General features: G+C 37.0%; 1 protein-coding gene across 1 annotated transcript in view; it reads right to left on the bottom strand.

Annotated features, from left to right (window-relative positions):
- LOC104413708 (1,4-alpha-glucan-branching enzyme-like) overlaps nt 1-8,329 on the bottom strand; it is a gene marked incomplete at its 5' end in the record, with an annotated part of 40,803 nt that extends 32,474 nt beyond the window's left edge. The window contains 4 exons of the mRNA XM_010024778.1: nt 1,544-1,654; nt 4,375-4,473; nt 7,820-7,947; nt 8,186-8,329. Of these exons, the coding sequence (XP_010023080.1) occupies nt 1,544-1,654; nt 4,375-4,473; nt 7,820-7,947; nt 8,186-8,329 (482 nt within the window). The remainder of the gene's footprint in view (nt 1-1,543; nt 1,655-4,374; nt 4,474-7,819; nt 7,948-8,185) is intronic.
- Between the last annotated feature and the right edge of the window lie 8,800 nt (nt 8,330-17,129).

Here is a 17,129-nt window from a genome sequence, read left to right as displayed (position 1 = left end):
CTGAAGAGTCTCAGCCTATTTAATTTTCTTCTTATGAAAACCAATCCACACTTGTTATTATCCTTACCAATTCTCTCACAGCATTTTTCCCAGTTATGCTGTATATCCTTCAAGATACAGGACCAAATCTGCCTCCAACATTCAAGATGCACACAAACCACGAAAGACTGCTGTAGCATACTGATTTTTGCTCTTTGCTTTCCACTCCATTCATAATAATTCCCGTACTGTATCTGCTTTTTTTGACAACTATTAGCATTGAACTGCTATTTTCACACACTTCTTATAACCATGAGGCCTTGTATTCTGACTGGTACTAACTCATAGCCAAGAAACTAGAATTGTTTCAGCTCCTCATGTGCATTACTTCAAGTATCTTCAGACTGAATTTTACCTCATTTACTCCCATTTTTTTCCTCTGTCCTACTTTTCACATATCAACCCGGTGTATTTTGTTCTTTTTTAATTTAAAATAAATAGAATTTCTTCCCATGTATGAGACTCTAAACCAAAAATACATAGTGATATGGAAAACAACCCAATTGACAAAATCCAGCATGAAATAAAAGAACAGCAACGGTAATGTTGTATGTCCTGCTTTAGGATGAAGAATCAGCTTTTATAAAAGCTAATAATCAGAAGACAAAATTAATTTCCAAGTAATACCTGAAATCTTTTACCAGGATTGGGACTTTCCTTGTACACCTTGAGCGAACACTGTGTAACAATCTCGGAGATAAGAATCTTAATAGGTAGACAAAACGAAGCCGATAAACTCAGAATTCTCTCTTTAAAGTAAAGCCTTATTTCAGACACTTCTGTTGGCTTTTATTAGAGAAGGTATAGAAAATAGGATACAAATCTCTCATGTAGAGGAAGGAGTTAAAGTTTGGTTATTTAAACCTTTTATTAGAAAATGGATTATGTTTTTTTTTGTTCCTAATTTTCAAATTCTCAACCAATGTGATGTCTGATTCTTTAGAAACAACCATGAGTATTATCCAAACTCATCTTTGCTTTTTCATTGTTCCATATATAGGACCGTTACAATTACTATATTTTGAACCAAACTGTTAAAGAACACTTCGTTTAGATCTCAAATCCTTTCAGAGAGGATTTTCTTGAAGGACAATAGAACAGTCACAAACAGTGATTCAGTGAACAGATGTTTTAAATTGTGACATTGGTTGTGCTGATTATAAATAGTGCTCCAGCTTACTTCATGGAAACCAGCTTTTCAGAAGTATGGATTATATACCTTCCTATGCCCTATGATAGGCAGGCAAAACAAGAAGCTAGGACTTGTTTTTAACAACAAAACTAAGACCACAACCACCCACCTCCAAGTAGGATTCCTTTATTAAATATAAGGATCATAACAAACAAACACACATAAAAAACCAAGGAAAAGTACCCCAGATGTACTCTGAAACTGTTGCCGATCCTTCTCAACTCTTGCCTCCTTTTCAAAAAACAAACCCCACCAAATGTCTAAACCTCACCTTTTATTTGCTGTATACAAACAAACAAATAGATAAAATACCTGGTCATGACTCTCTGCATACGCAATGTATTTTTCTTCATACCGTCTGTTTGTTAATGTATGCACAATATTGCCCATATTCCAGTCTTCATCTTTCAGCTCCTTAATTATCTGTAGAAATAAAGGAAAGATCATCAAAAAGTTACTGCAGTTTTGACTAAAAGCACATTACTACCTTTCTTTATTATCTTGGCATAGGCATTTCCAACGGATTGTAAACTGTATTACTTTAACTCCCTCTATTCCCAAGTTTTGAAGCAACAAGCTTTCTCTGATCACCCAAAAAGATCTTTTGAATTCCATTACGTAAGTATATTAACTAGAACATTTTTGTTTCTCCTGTACTTCCATATATAAGCATGGACTACAAGACTTGCCATTTATTACGTGAATCCTCTGATATGGCAGGCAAGGAGCTACAAAAAAGCTCTGGGAAGAAATATGTGGTCACACACACCTACATACACATGATATTGGAAGAACTTGTATTTCAAGCAACCCTGGCATATGGCAGCTTCCAACTACAGATCTACCACTGGTCTCTGAGATGGAGAATGGAGAGGTCCAAGGCAGTGCTACACTACTGCTATGAAGTACACGATCACATGAGAAGGTGCTTAGCACAAGGACCTTGCATGTTCCCCTGGATCTGTGAATTCACAGTCAGTTCCAAACCTCAGTTTCAATGCCAAAGCTTTGTAATACACTACAAGCTTTACATTTTTTGCCATGCTAAGCTCCCGAGCTTTAGCAACTGAATCACATCAATAGGAATTTTCTGCCTCACACAACACTATTTCCTCCCTCTTCTAAATCCAGTCCAATTTCAGTGTGAAGTCCTTTCTTTTTGCTGTATTATTTTTTACAGATCTCCACCGATCACTACAACTTAAACACACACACATAAATATATAGACATAAAAATTAGAGTGACAAAAAGGCAGTAACATCAAGATGGCTGATACCATGCTGTAAAATTTAACATTCTGACTGTAACTGGCCACATACTCCTAAACAGCCTTTTTTTCTTTGCCCCCAGGTCCCTATGCAGCATCACATTATGTACAATATCTACCTATCTTTAATCTGAACTAATACAGCCACTGTTATGATTGATGAACAGCTTATCTCACTTTTACAGATCCCTCAAAATTAGTTTATGGAACCCTGGAGATCCTTCAGGTTTAAAACTGATTTTAGGAAGTTGCCTAGAAAATTTGCTATTAACAGGTACATACTTAAAAGCTGGTGAGAAATGAAAGCAAGCAGTTTAGGACAGTTTTCTAATGGCTGATAGACTCTGTTTCTAAGCTTTTCCATTCCCATAATTTCAGCTGTATTGTGATAACAAACTACACCTCTTTCTCGACCTCAAGGTCTTCTGCTGTGGTTGCTTATTTGCAACTACCTTAGCTAGAAGCTTTCTGCCTGTACCACCTTATGTTCTTGTACAACCAACGTGTTCTTAAACAACTGGGGTCTGCTGTGAAACAGCCTACACTGTCATAGCTGAATTTACACCCAACATCCCATCAGCATACCCAGCATCCACCTGCTATCCCACATTAAGTACATGCTTAAGCCAGAAGACATTTATCTCTGGTGAAAAACCAGAACTTACTGAGAGAGAGGTACATTTCCTCTCCGAGTATTGAAAATTAAAACAAGCAGACCATATCAGAGATTGCTAAGTTAGATTATCCATCTTTTGCCCTTGTAAAATTCTACAGTCTTTCTTTTTGGTAATACTAACTCAGCCAATTGCATTTTGGCTGCCTAGGAAACTGCTCATCTTTGCCTATCCTGAAGCGTGGTAAGGAAGTTGAAGGTGTAAGGAAAAATAAGAGAAAAGCCATCACAACAAGGTGTTTCTTGTTACTACAGAAATATGAGCCCTCATATTATGAGTTCACATTCCAGGATCTAAATTACACACTCCAAAGTTTAACGATGCTGTCCTTGTTGGAAAAGCTGGCAAGTTTGTCTCCTGAAAAGAAAAATGTTTTTTTCAATCGGCCCTCCACCTTCTAGTTACACAAGTGAAAGATGCTGAAGATAAGTTAATTTGCTTTGTATTTAAGCTACTCACTATATTTATTGAAGCATTAGTGCTCATATAAAACATTTATTGTTTTCAGATCATTGTGACAGCCAGAGGGATTTGGATGCAATCTTCTGTCTAACTGAAAGACATTCTCTAAAACATCAGAGTAGAAGGCTTTTGAGATCATCTAGTGTCTTATTTGTTTTCTTGTGATTCCCTGTATTAAGGGAAAGGTGATTTAAATCCTTATCATAAGTGTTTATAAGTATATTATTGTTCATCAAGAGCATTTACAGATTTTTATTATTCTTTTTCTAACCCCACTGTAGCAGTTGCTGGTGTTTGTATAATTCGCTTATGTTTGCTTTGGTTAAACTTTCACCTCTATATTCAATACAATTACAATGCCCAATTTCAGGAGGGTTTGTTGCACGTTTTAAAAGGTGGGGCTATCTTTAAAGTATTTTATATGCATATGGTTAGGTTATTATCTACCTGTTTGCATTCAACAGACTACATCGTACAGCTGTTGAGAGATACAGGTTATTTCAAACAAAACGAGTCTAGTGTATTGTACAAAGAAATATCAGCTAGAAAGCAAAGAACAGACACCGCACTTACTCATCTTCTAATACCCACATGGTATTTGACAGCTCTCATTTCAGCCAGTAATACCTGTGCTCAAGCCTGTCAGATTTTATTTTAATAGGACATTAACAGAAGAGAGAGTAAAATTTGTCAGCAGGATTCACAAGTGGTTTTGTGTATGCACAGATAAGAGTCTCACCTGTATCCACTTATCTGGAATAGCCATGGCTAGTCGATAATCAAAACCTCCTCCTCCCTCTGCAACAGGACGACAAAGAGCTGGCATTCCGGAAACATCCTTAAAAACAACCCCACACAACATAATTTGCATAGCATTGCAATTGCTACTTTGGATTTTCCACCATACAGTAATACTTCTATACAAACACTCTGTAAACTATAAACAGCTTCGCAGATGAACCTGGTTAAGGGAGGGAAAAAAAGATTATAAAGCCCACAACAGTGAGTAATTACTACATGCAGTTTTGCTGTTTGAATGCAGAAGTTAAAGGGAAAAGCATTATGACTTTCCTCATCAAATACTCTGCTACACAGTATTTTAATAAAGTAGGTATTTGAGGGGGAAGAGACCTCAGTAGATGCAGAATTTGAAATAATTAGCTCTCTTGAGCTCCAAGTAATCAATAGCAAATAGAATGTAGTCAACAGAAGACAAATTAAACCTTCATTTTGTTGTTTGATATTTTGCATAAAGAATGACACAAAAAATAAATGGGAGAATATACAGTTCAGTAAGGAAGAAAAACACAATCTCTACTCTTTTCCTAACTGCATAAACCCAAAACTATTGATCCAGTTAGCCTTGGAAAGTGACATGCTCTTTACTGCAAAATTTTCCAGTTTCATATTGAGGGATGCTTATAATTCTTAAATTTGAAATTACAAGTTCTTAAAATAGTTATTTCACCATTGTTTTCATTTAATTATGTCACATAACACCCTTTTTCTAAAGTTGGCTTATCTGTAGAGAAAATGCAAATCTCCAATAATCACAAAATATCTATCAGTACTCGATTTTGTTCACTTCTGTCAGTGAGAAGGCATGTCACCACAATGCTTACGGATTAATATACACCTCTTGTGCCTGCACTGGAGAATTTATGGAATTAAATTCTGACTAGAACTAGAGCTTAATTAGGAAGCTCATTCTGGTTTTCTGGATTCAATCCAGTTTTCAAGCCAATTGCTGCGTTAGACTAGCGAAAAAATGTTTATGCTTGAAGTTATACATAAATAAGCATACATGCATACACAGACCCCTCATACAGACATAAGTGAGAGACTGACCACATCTTCATGAAGTTCATGGATGGCATGTTGGGGGTGGAAGGCGAGGCTGTGTCCCAGAGGGACCCTGACTGGCTGCAAGAATTTATCAACAGTGAGCTCAGGAATTTCAGCAAGGGCAATTTTCCAATCCTGCCCCTCAAACTGAATAAGCCCTGCATCCATATGGGCTGGGGACTGCCAGGCTGGGGAGCAGCTCTGTGGGGAAGGCCCTGGGGCTCTGAGCTGGCAGCAAGCTGAGCATGAGCCAGCAGCCTGCCCTGGCAGCAGTGATGGCCAGCAGCAGCACTGGCAGGATGAACAGCAAAGCCAGGAGATCAAAGGAGGGTATTATCCCCCTTTACTCAGCAGTTACTAGATCACACAGAAAACTACATCCACATTTCACATGCTGTAGATACCAAATAATGAATCAAAATTTCTTTCCAAACTTTTAGATATTGTAAAAGCAAGTTCAACAGCTCTCCTAAATCAGAAAAGATAAAGACTAACGGTCACCATCTTTCAGGACAAGACGATCTGAAACAAAAGGTTTGCTCTGTAAAGCTGTGAGGTCTACCTGGACAAGGCTGAGAGATGAGTAGCTCCCATCTACTTCAGTCATAATTTGAAAGTCAGATTTTTGGGAAGTAAAATTCATAATTTAATACTATTTTTACCTATCTACAGATTTCACCTGAACAATAAATCAGCAGTGGTTTGTTCAGTGTATTTTGCACCAACTGTAAACAGCCAATGTCCAAGCATTTATTCAGACCTTAGTTTGAAGTTTGATGCGCATAAAAACCCCCAGAAAGCTCAGTAGCAGGGTTTGTTTGCCTGTTTGTTTTTCCAGTACTTCAGGCATGATGCAATTTTACTTAACATTTTTAGTTCTCATTATACAAAACTTTAATCACAGCTTTATTTTGAAGGCCAAAATGAAAAATAAGCATATAGTCAGTAATACCAAAATACTTAGAAATTACTAAGACAGTGAATATATAGAATATTAAGAAGCTGTAAAAAAAAATCAGTTAATTAAGGAATATATTATAATTAGTTATGGCTAGACAAAAACATTCTTCTCATGTGGCACTCATTCAGTCATCATTATAGGCAAGCAGACATTCTTCATTGCCTTTTATAATTTTCAGTTATGTCAGTAGTTTCTCCTTCCAAAGTTCTCCTTTAACCATGCAGCACATTAATCAATTCTGTATTTCATGTAGCGACTCCCACAGGCAGAAAATGATGTATTGAAACAGAAGCAGTTTCCAACTCAAGCATGAGAAACTGAAGACATGTCTTATTAAACCAAGAATTCTTGGGCCAGGTAATACAAGCTGCCTGAATTCAGAATTTCATTGGTACGAATGCTTATAATCTAAAACTACCTACAAAATTAACAGATTTCACATAAGCCTACAGCTGAATGAAACCATCTCAAGTTTACTAGTGATTGTTCACCAGAGGTTGTTTTTGATAGCTTGTCATTAAGCTTTTAGCAGTGGTTGTCTATAGTATAAAACTTTACCATAAGTACGAAATTAAGTTAAGCAGTATTTTGGTTTCTGAAGATAAAAAGGGAGCTCTTAAGCATACAAAAAGTTTTATTAGAAATTCGTATAGACCCTAATGATATCAGACAGATGCAACTTTTCCTTTAAAACGAAAAGAACTATTTAAACTTAGTAACAGAAAAATCCTCAAAGTTTACATGATTTTTTCTCTTTTAGATAAAGAAAGTATCAGTGAAAACACACCTATTCTTAGAACTTCAATGCTCTGGTGTTTCATACTATTAAAAATTCCATGTGCCAACAATAATATTTTTTCAGTCGCAAAAGTTTAATTGATCTCAATCAGCTCAAGTAATTAGTCCATTTACTCCCTCAGAAACCTGGAGAAATTGAATACTACATTTAAATTAGCATACACATTCAACATGTATAAATTTACTGCAGTTATTTTGGAGGGGAATTGTCAATTATGCCAATATAATTGAAAATACACAAAACCACACTAAGGCTGTTAATCTTTAGTACTAGGATTCACTACTGACAAATTGCAATCAGGAAAAAGCAACAGGCAAATAAAAACAAATCTCATGACAAGTTCAAAGAGATAAAAGAAAAGAAATGCCTACATTAATTAATGACTCATTAATGCAGAGAATATTCCCAAAGTGCATATTCCAGTTGCTTTTCCCCATAAGGCAAAGTCTGTCCACTAATTAGTATTTCTCAGTTTATGTCACTCCTTGAGTAGTGACTTGATAATTACCAGGAAATTCACATCCCAAAGCGAAGTTAATCAATATTAATGTGATTGAGGGTGGCAAATTCGGATCTTACCTCTGCTATGGTTATGCATTCTGGATGCAAGAGTTTAGTCATGTGATTGGCCAGCATTAGATAGCACAAAGCATCTTCATCCACATGTAGGCCAAAATATTCGTTGTAATCTCCACTGAACCCTGTGCCTAATAAAACAGGAAGTTTTAAAGGCCACAGTCACTTAAAAAAAAGCCAATAGATATTTTGCAATATGCAATTTTATAAGCACCAGATTTGTTCACAATTACAGATCTATCCATATAGTAGCACAAGATATTAGCAAATCCAGAATTCTTGGTGCTTTCAGTGAATTTCATAGCACAATTTCCACAGCAACAGAGGTGCAACAGGACTGCTGAGATTAGAGCCAATTAAATTACTTACCAATCCCATGATGGTGATACAACATAGATGTAACACCATCAAATCGAAATCCATCAAAGCGATAGTCTTCAATCCACATTCTCAAATTCGACAGAAGGAATCTCAAAACTTCCCAGCTGAAATAACATGAATATATTTTATAACCTTGAGAAACCTTGGGATCAACTAGAGTTCCTTATACCATGTTTCCCACTTGCACATATGGTAGCTGTACCGGACATTTTACCATTTTAATGACATCCCAATTCTTCATTAGCCTTTTCCTAAAAAAATTCCCTTAAAGCTTTATCTTTTACTGCATGTAATTTTAATATTGAAGCTAGGGGGTTAGGAGAAATTGTCAACTATCTATATAGACATCTAATAGGTTAGTGTTTGAAGACATATGCTATATTTTAATACTCATGCTTGCCACTGTACCTTTTATTTGGCTCCCTAAATATGGTTATACTGTTAGAAAAGTTACAGAAATGGTAAGAAAATTAAAATAGGTAAGTTGTGTCCCCAAGATTTTATGGATTTACAGCTATTTCTTGGCATAACAGAAGTTGAAAAGCTGTTGTCCCCCATTGTCTCCCCCAGTTATTTACAAATCACACAACCAGACTAGATTATCAAATCACCTACTGTGTTGCAAATTTACACATGTAAGGAGTAAACCAACTTACGGAAGTTAAGGAGTTCAGGATAACACGAATGGGGTATAATGCACACACACACAAAGTGCAGACATGAAATCAAAACTACAAAAGAGGTTCCAAAGTGAGTAAGCATGTGAAGGCATTTATGAATAAAATTTGTTATTTAAGAACAAAACAGTTTCAGGAGCAGTTTTCCGACTATTTATCAATTCCTCTCCAAGGACACTGGTCTCAGTAGCTTCAAAAGACCCCCACATTTTGTTTCTACTGTTCACCCTCTTCACTGCTACCCTTTCTGCCGCCTTCAGCATAGGCTGCCTCGGCTGCATCTGCTGAAAGCTACGGCTCCAAAAAGCTCATCCCTCTCAATCAGAGGTAATGAAACTTTTTTGCCCATGTCACCTTCAACACTTGCCAGTGTTACTTCTCTCTGATCAGTTTCCCAAGATAGCACAACGACAACCTCACTCACTCACAAGTTCAGAGAGGAGCGCAAGCCATGCAGCTGCACGCAGGGTCTTGCCAACCACCCTCTGGTGGGGCAGATGTACGGGGTACCCCTAACACAAAGCATATCAGTCAGCATCACTTACAATTTACCTAGGCATGTAGGTGGCATAAGGCAGTGAAAGAGATCGGGGTACCCCTAACACAAAGCATATCAGTCAGCATCACTTACAATTTACCTAGGCATGTAGATGGCACAAGGCAGTGAAAGAGACCCTCTCTATGTTTCACTTTAACAGATGCTGGAGGCAGACTCATGAGTCAACTATGACACAAGGAACAAACACCATTTTGACAAAACAAATGTCTCTGCCTTCCTTCCTCCAAAAATCTTCCTCACATGAAGGATGCTTTATCACATGAAAAGATGGGATGCCTTGGACATACTAGAAAGCTGATAAATCCTGATCTCAACGAATAGCCAATTCTTCTTTAGTTCAACAGGATTATAATATTTCTCCTTTTCTTTGCATCTATTGCACTCAGATATCCTCTTGTGCATATAAATATAGAAATATTACCAAATCAAAATCTCCAAATTTAGGAAAAGCAAATCAGTTCAATGTGAATTGCCTCCATTCAATGCCTTTTCTGGGCATGGAAACCTGCCAAGCTTTTTTGTTCCACCCCTGTGTTTCCCCACCTTGCCCCAAATCATCCAGTTTACAAGATAACATTATACTACCAAGACCTCAGAAGCTTGTCTACAGAACCTTTTATATATTTATTATTTCTCAGCTGAAACGATTTCCAATGAGAATGTTCTGATAATGAAAAGAATAGAAAGGTATCAGAAGTCCTACGAATTGGCAAGCTGGTCACAAAAACACAACTTTGTGAAAGTGCTCACTGGATCCTTTTCTGACCCGTCATCAAACTTTCAGAAAGCTATTTGCTGCAAGCTAAACACGGCGAGCAAAGTCAAAGCAGAAGCTGTATCGCAACAAAAATACTGTCTCACGCAGAATTAAGATAATGCACATACTAAGAGTAGATTAATTGCCACAAGCCCCAGCTAGACTTGAAAGATACTTCTCCTCATTACAGGGTACTTGACATTCTAGCCTTCAAGTTCTTAAGATGGTGAGGAGGATTTGTGCGTTTGTAAAACATACACAGAAGTCTCAAAATGGATAATAAATGTAATTTTTTTCCACCCTTGTTGGCACAGAAAATTGACCTTTGTAAAAAGATGGAGGACGAGGATGAAAATAAACTGTCATGACTTTTACATGAAAAAGTGAGTACAGAGACAAACAAACAAGATGAGTTTGTTGAACCAAAAGATTAGTTAGCAAATTGATGACATCAAAAACCTGAGTAGGAGCAGCAGATGTTTTCCAACCATCTGATTGCACATGGGAGAGAAGATTGCAAATATATCAATAAACAAACAAATTAATTCTGATTCTAGTCTAAACTTGGTAAAATTCAGTTTTAGCAAAATTTCTAGGAAGGATGTCAACTAGCAACCACATTGTCTTTTAGAGAGAGAACTCCACAGTTCTGACAGACAAGCCAGAGTAACAGTTGTTTTGAAACATGCGAATCACACAAACCATACAGAGGTTCATGATTTCATCCAACTCCATTTGTTTACAGGAGCAGCAGCATTAGAAATAGAAGCTGGCAGAAGTAATAACCAACTTCGCAGAATACCAGTAGAGGCCAAAATCACAGAGTAATAGAAATACATCCACCCTAGAAGCAATAATTCGGGAACATTTCTAAAAGAAGTACATTCTCATAATTTTACAGACAGACATGGAAACAGGACAGCATTCATTAAGAATGTAATTTCTTTTGGGCAAAAGCCATATCTTAAATTATATCCTAACATTCTCTCACATTTTTGCATAGCGTAAAATTGGGAAAGTTCTTTCACTGCATGAATGATCTAAGAGAGGAAAAATATATGCTGTATTATCATTAAGGAACAGAATGATTTACACTAAGAATTTTAAGTAATTCAGAATTCACTAAGGCATTGTTCAAAACAAAAGGTCTTTGCAGAGAAGTCTTGCTGTTATTTCTCCCCTTTGGGGCCAACTGTCCCCCTTGGGGCTTTCATATTAAGAAAAGATATCTCATTTGAAGAATTGAAATGAGCATTTCTAGCTAGATGACCTGGTTTCACAAGGTGATAAGAAATACAACAACTGTCCTATGCTAGGTCAGTAGAAAACCTGTGAATTGCTTTCTAACACTCGGTATTTACTTTTTCCCCCTCCTCTGCTAATGAAAATAATCATTTACTGTAAGAATTCTAAAATCCGATCCAAGATGAATATGAAATATCTAGATGTGAGCAAGTAATGCATTTAAACCAGTTACTTTTGTCACTATGGGGTAAATAATAATATCGGCTGTACCTAAACCAGTTTGAAGCTGCAATTCTTGAACCATATCAATGTCGACCATCAGGAACTGCATTTATTATTATGTATTATAGCAAATGAGTTAAACTGCTGACCTCACCTATGATGATTTACCTGTTTTCAACTCTGAGTGTTTAATAAAGTTAACACAGAGTAGCACTAACTTGCTAAAATGTTGTTTTTCAAATTATCCCCAGACATTTCAACAGCTGACTTAAATCCCACCAATGGATTGCTGAACATAAAGGATCTGGTGTTCAAACTGATTAACTTTAACTTCCAGCGAATCTGGTACAAGTTATTTTATGAACTTAACATCCAGATTTAATACAGAGATGGTTTTGTTTGTTGTTTTTTTCACTGCTGTTTGCTTGTCATTTAGATGCACTTTGTTTGAACAGAGTGATACAAAAGGGTTATCAGTCTTACTCTGTTTGGAAAACAACAACAAAAAGAATAAACTCTCTGTACTGCAATCTGCTTCACTTACCTCGCTGTCTTCTAGGCAATATCATTGCCAAGACCCCAAGCCATTTCTAGCCATAAGGGATTGAAAAGTCAAAGCAGTGCAGCAAGTGCCCATTTTTCAGCCAAAGGACAATCCTGAATGAGACTGCTAGACTGCTCTTGATACCTACACTCCTAATTATACCAAATTCCATCCTATGGGGACATACGCATCTCTCCATCAGTCAACAAAGTCAGACAGCCATTAAGAGACCGAAAGAGCTTTTGCTTGGTGATCCACGCTGCATTATGTCTGCAAAATGAACTTTGCAGGCAACAAATTATAAAAGAGCTATCCTTCTGTGGCATATGATAATCTGTGAGCAGAAGGGATCTGCAGCAACATGTCACTTCTCTTGTATCAATATCAAGAGACAGAAGCAGTGAATTAACTTTTTTCCCCCTGCAGTAACAACCAGAGGCACTGATGTAGAGTGCTGCCTTTTCTGGACCTAGGATTTTGGAAAGTGCATTGCATGACTGCGTTCTATATACAACAGATTGTTTCTTTTCTGGCTATTTCAGCAATATCAAAGTTAACTTTTGGACATAAAATACATTTTAAGGAAAAAGCTTATTCTGAAAACAAGTAATACTCATTAGTAGATATCAACAAGTGAGAAGTTACATTACAGGAGATTAAAGCTTTCAGTTTAACATGCACTGAATATTTAACATTGTTTTAAAACAAACAGAAGACACAAAGTGCTGAGGACAGAGTCCTCTCCAGCTTCCAGCTGCATAAGAATTTAGCTGGTAAAAGTTTTCAGAATGGCTGCAACATTCTTGCAGTATTCTTGAATTTTTCATCACAGTGCTACAGTATTTTGGATATAATTAAAATAAATTAATATGATTAAATTGATTTTATAACACCCTTACCATAAGCAACTGACCCAAAAGACAACCCTTGTGGTTATGATCCCTTCTGTCAAGCAGTTCAAATCACCGCACTGTGTAGGTGATCTGGGGGCCAAAAGATGTGTAAGCTGTAAGACCTCTCATTCTGCAACATAATCTTGTACATGGATAAGGCTTGAAATTAACACTGGCAACAGCAGTAGATTTTTACACACCTAAATCTTGGGAAGACGTTACTCATACTGCATGGATCATAACTACATTTTCTTGGTTGAGCTAATGGGGATAGTTCCCAATTCTCTAAGTCTCCCACTGCTACTGGCTCAAGACTTCCTTAATAGGGAGCTGGGATCATTAAAGGTATCTGTGTTTCTCTTTCAGCCATATCAAGGACACAGAACTACCTTTTTTCCCTGGAGCCTCTGAATTTAAAATATATATTAGCCCTAGATCTAGGTCTCTGTGCCTTTTTCTCAAATTTATCAAATCTCTTATTTACCACCCCACTGTCTTCTTCCCCACTTACTGCTTTCAATCAATTGCCTATCACTTTACCTCTGTTCTCTGCATTGTGAGGTTTTGTTTGTTTTAAAGAGAAATGGATCCATACCATGACTTTTCCACTTCACTTGGTTAGATTATGTTTGTTTTGCTACCCGTATAGAATTCATCACGCTGAAAGCAGGTAACTTACATACTGAGATAACACAAAGATGTTGACAATGCCAAACAAAAGACTTGTAACCTTTGATCCTTGGTCTGCAAAGCAGCTTTAGCTTTTAAATGACATTTTGAATAAAAAGCATTAAATAATACAAGTAACAGTGCATTACAGATTCCCAAGTTCTATCTTTCCTTAAGGTCCGGGATGACAGTGAAAACACTAAGAAAGTTTCAATCAATGATTAGATAGCTTATTATAAAAACTTCATGGCCAACTCCCATTACAGTTAAGGAAAAGTCCTAACTTGAGAAAACCTGACTGACATTGCAAACTCTCGGGACTCAACCATGGAACAAAGAGGACCCACTACTGAAGAAGAAAGCACACAGGTCACTGCAAGTGGATAAAAAGCTTTGACAAACCATAATTGCTATGCAATAAAGCCTTTACAATTATTTGCCTGCTCAGGTTCATGCATGAGCAAACAGTACTGTGACATCAGTAAAGGAAGAAAGATCTACATTAAGGACACATGAAAGAATCTGAACTATATGAAAGTAAATGAATAAGGATGAACACTACACATCTAAAATCAGAAAAGACAAGCAAAGCTGAGTACTAAAAGGGAGACATTCGAAAGCATACCAAATCTTAACCTCAGGAGGGACAACATTCCTCTAAAGCAGTGCTAGGTTGCCTGACTTGACAAACATCAACCCATTTGTGTCTGTCCTAGACAATCTCCCTCCTACTGAATCCCAAAGAAGAGCAGAGGCTGCACCAGAACATAGCAAGTGTTCTAAAATGAAGTACAGTCTACTCTGAGGCAAGAAGGGGATGCAGCACTTGCCATGAAAGTCTGAAACACTAGATCAGTAATTAGGATGGAGTCTCAGTATGACCTTGTGATTGGGAAAGAACTTTGCTATAACATTTTTCTGCATTCACAGCCAATACTGTGGCCCTCAGGAATGTGTTGCTACCTGAACAGAAAATGAAGAAAAACTAACCGGCCCTCAAGGACTTTAAGACCTATGGGAAGACCTGTCATTCCTAATTTATCTTGTCACAGGGAGTTGAAAAATGGCATGCAAAGTGGATGTGACTTGTTAAAAGTCCACTGAAAGACTAAAAATGTTTCCTGTAACAGTTAGAAAGAATGGATACTTTTATCAATACTTGCTGCAGAAAACATCTTTGCTTAAGCATTAGCATCCTATTCCGTGCATTAAAATGGTAAGGCTCAGAAGCATTTCAGAATTTCAAGGCTAACCTTCAGGAAAAAGGCCCTTAATTATTAAAGCAGTATAGTGAACAAGTCATGAACGGTCAAAGTGAAAGACGGAGTATTTTCAAATTCAGAAGCATTTGTTCAGTGTTCAGTCCCCATAAGTCTGGTGTTAAGCAGGGAGAAAGCACTTTCACTCACTACGCTGTAAACAATAGTAATATGCATTTATTAGACTCGATTCATATTCAGTAATTACTTCAGGAAAACCTTAATTATTAAAGCAGTATAGTGAACAAGTCATGAACGGTCAAAGTGAAAGACGGAGTATTTTCAAATTCAGAAGCATTTGTTCAGTGTTCAGTCCCCATAAGTCTGGTGTTAAGCAGGGAGAAAGCACTTTCACTCACTACGCTGTAAACAATATAATAGTAATATGCATTTATTAGACTTGACTTATATTCAGTAATTACTTCAGGAAAATGATTTCTTAGAAATAGGCACATCTTTTATTCAAATACAAGCAGTTGTTCTAATATCCCCCTCAAAATACTTAATTTTTTTTGCCCTCAAAATTCTACCTCATCTGTTGGCGCAAAGCAGCACTATACAGTAAGGTCCTTCGGGACCTTCCTGTGATAGGTAAGTGGTAATAAAGAGCCTAATATTTTGCTGGGGGCAGGGGGAAGATGATGGAGGGGAACCATTTCTCATTGCTAGTTCTCCCGAAGTCACTATGACTGACCCCAGGGACACACTGCTGTGTGTCCTTAGCAGCCAATTCCTCTCAAGCACTACAGAAAGCAATTAGGAACAGTCCCAGTCATGCACTGCATGAACTCCAAACACTGAACGCTGACTGTCTGCCCATCTAATTCCAGATCAGGAAAGCTATACCTACTGTACACAGAGACATACGCAGACACCACAAATAAGTCAGAGCTATCTCAAAACTGTTAAGAAGTCTTGCACACAAAAAAGCAAGTTTTCTTTGGTAGTATCAGATCTGAGCTCAGCCCAGAAAAGTCAACATTCTGCTGCATGGATCAGGAAATCATCATCTTGTCTGAATTTCCCAGTTTCCAAGTGTTTAGATATTCAATCAATGTTTGGGAAAGATTCAGTTCTCTCAACTTTATTTTGCCAATGAATTAAACATATTTGTTGACACGACTTTACGGGAAGCAAATATACTCACAATATATTCACATGGCTTTACTGAAATACCATTTGCACAAAAAGACAAATTTTCTCCTTAAACTATGGACAACAGTAAGTAGCACAGTGTCCTAGACAAATTTTTTCAGCCTAGTCCTACCTAGACCTGGTAAGAGTAAACAAAATACTATCAAATAAAGCATTCAGTTATTTGCCATAAAAATTGAAGCAATAATTGAAGTATTACTCAGTAAAGGTTATGTCCTGCAAAATATGAATTTAAGAGCATCCTTGGAGGCAAAGCAGATAGGTACTTACTGTAAGGAACTTTAATATTCTTGATGCTTTTTGCTCAGAGGGCTTCCTTAAGTAAATACAATAGAAAATATGAGCACTGAAGACAATTACCTGCAGTTTTAACAGAGCCTCCAGGACACACACATTTTAAACATCGAGAATGTCTCAAAAATAAAGATAAAAACCCGTTTAAAACGCTGACAAAGCCTACACAAGTTCCAGCTACAATTTGGGTAACATTAGCACTCATACTGCTCATGCTCTACCAAAGTACATTACACACTAATAAAATAAAAATCTTTGAGAACATTTAAACTTCTGTCCCAAAATAAACTTCTTAGCAAACATTACATTTGTTTAGTCACATAATCAACCCTGCAAACTAGGAAACATCATTTGTTGTTCTAGGACATGCAACTAAATCACATCTTTAAAATGTACTGTCAGGATTTTGCACGCAATTTAACGCAATTCATGACTTCAGTAATTGAACCGAGATCTCAAACATTTCAACACTGGGTGTGCTTTCAAAGTAAGTCTAAATGTAGGGTAGAAACAGTCAAACTATTACGTATCAGGTGACTCAATCTTAAACAGACCATTATCTTGAGCTTTCCTCTCACACTTCCAGATTTTATACTCAACATGGACAATCGTTCTGGATACAGTCCAGAATGTCCTTTTTGGATCAAGACTGTTCAGT

Source organism: Nestor notabilis, unplaced genomic scaffold (genome assembly GCF_000696875.1).
Source record: "Nestor notabilis isolate BGI_N333 unplaced genomic scaffold, ASM69687v1 scaffold5442, whole genome shotgun sequence".
NCBI classification, from domain to species: domain Eukaryota; kingdom Metazoa; phylum Chordata; class Aves; order Psittaciformes; family Psittacidae; genus Nestor; species Nestor notabilis.
This window is presented reverse-complemented; position numbering and strand designations above follow the sequence as displayed.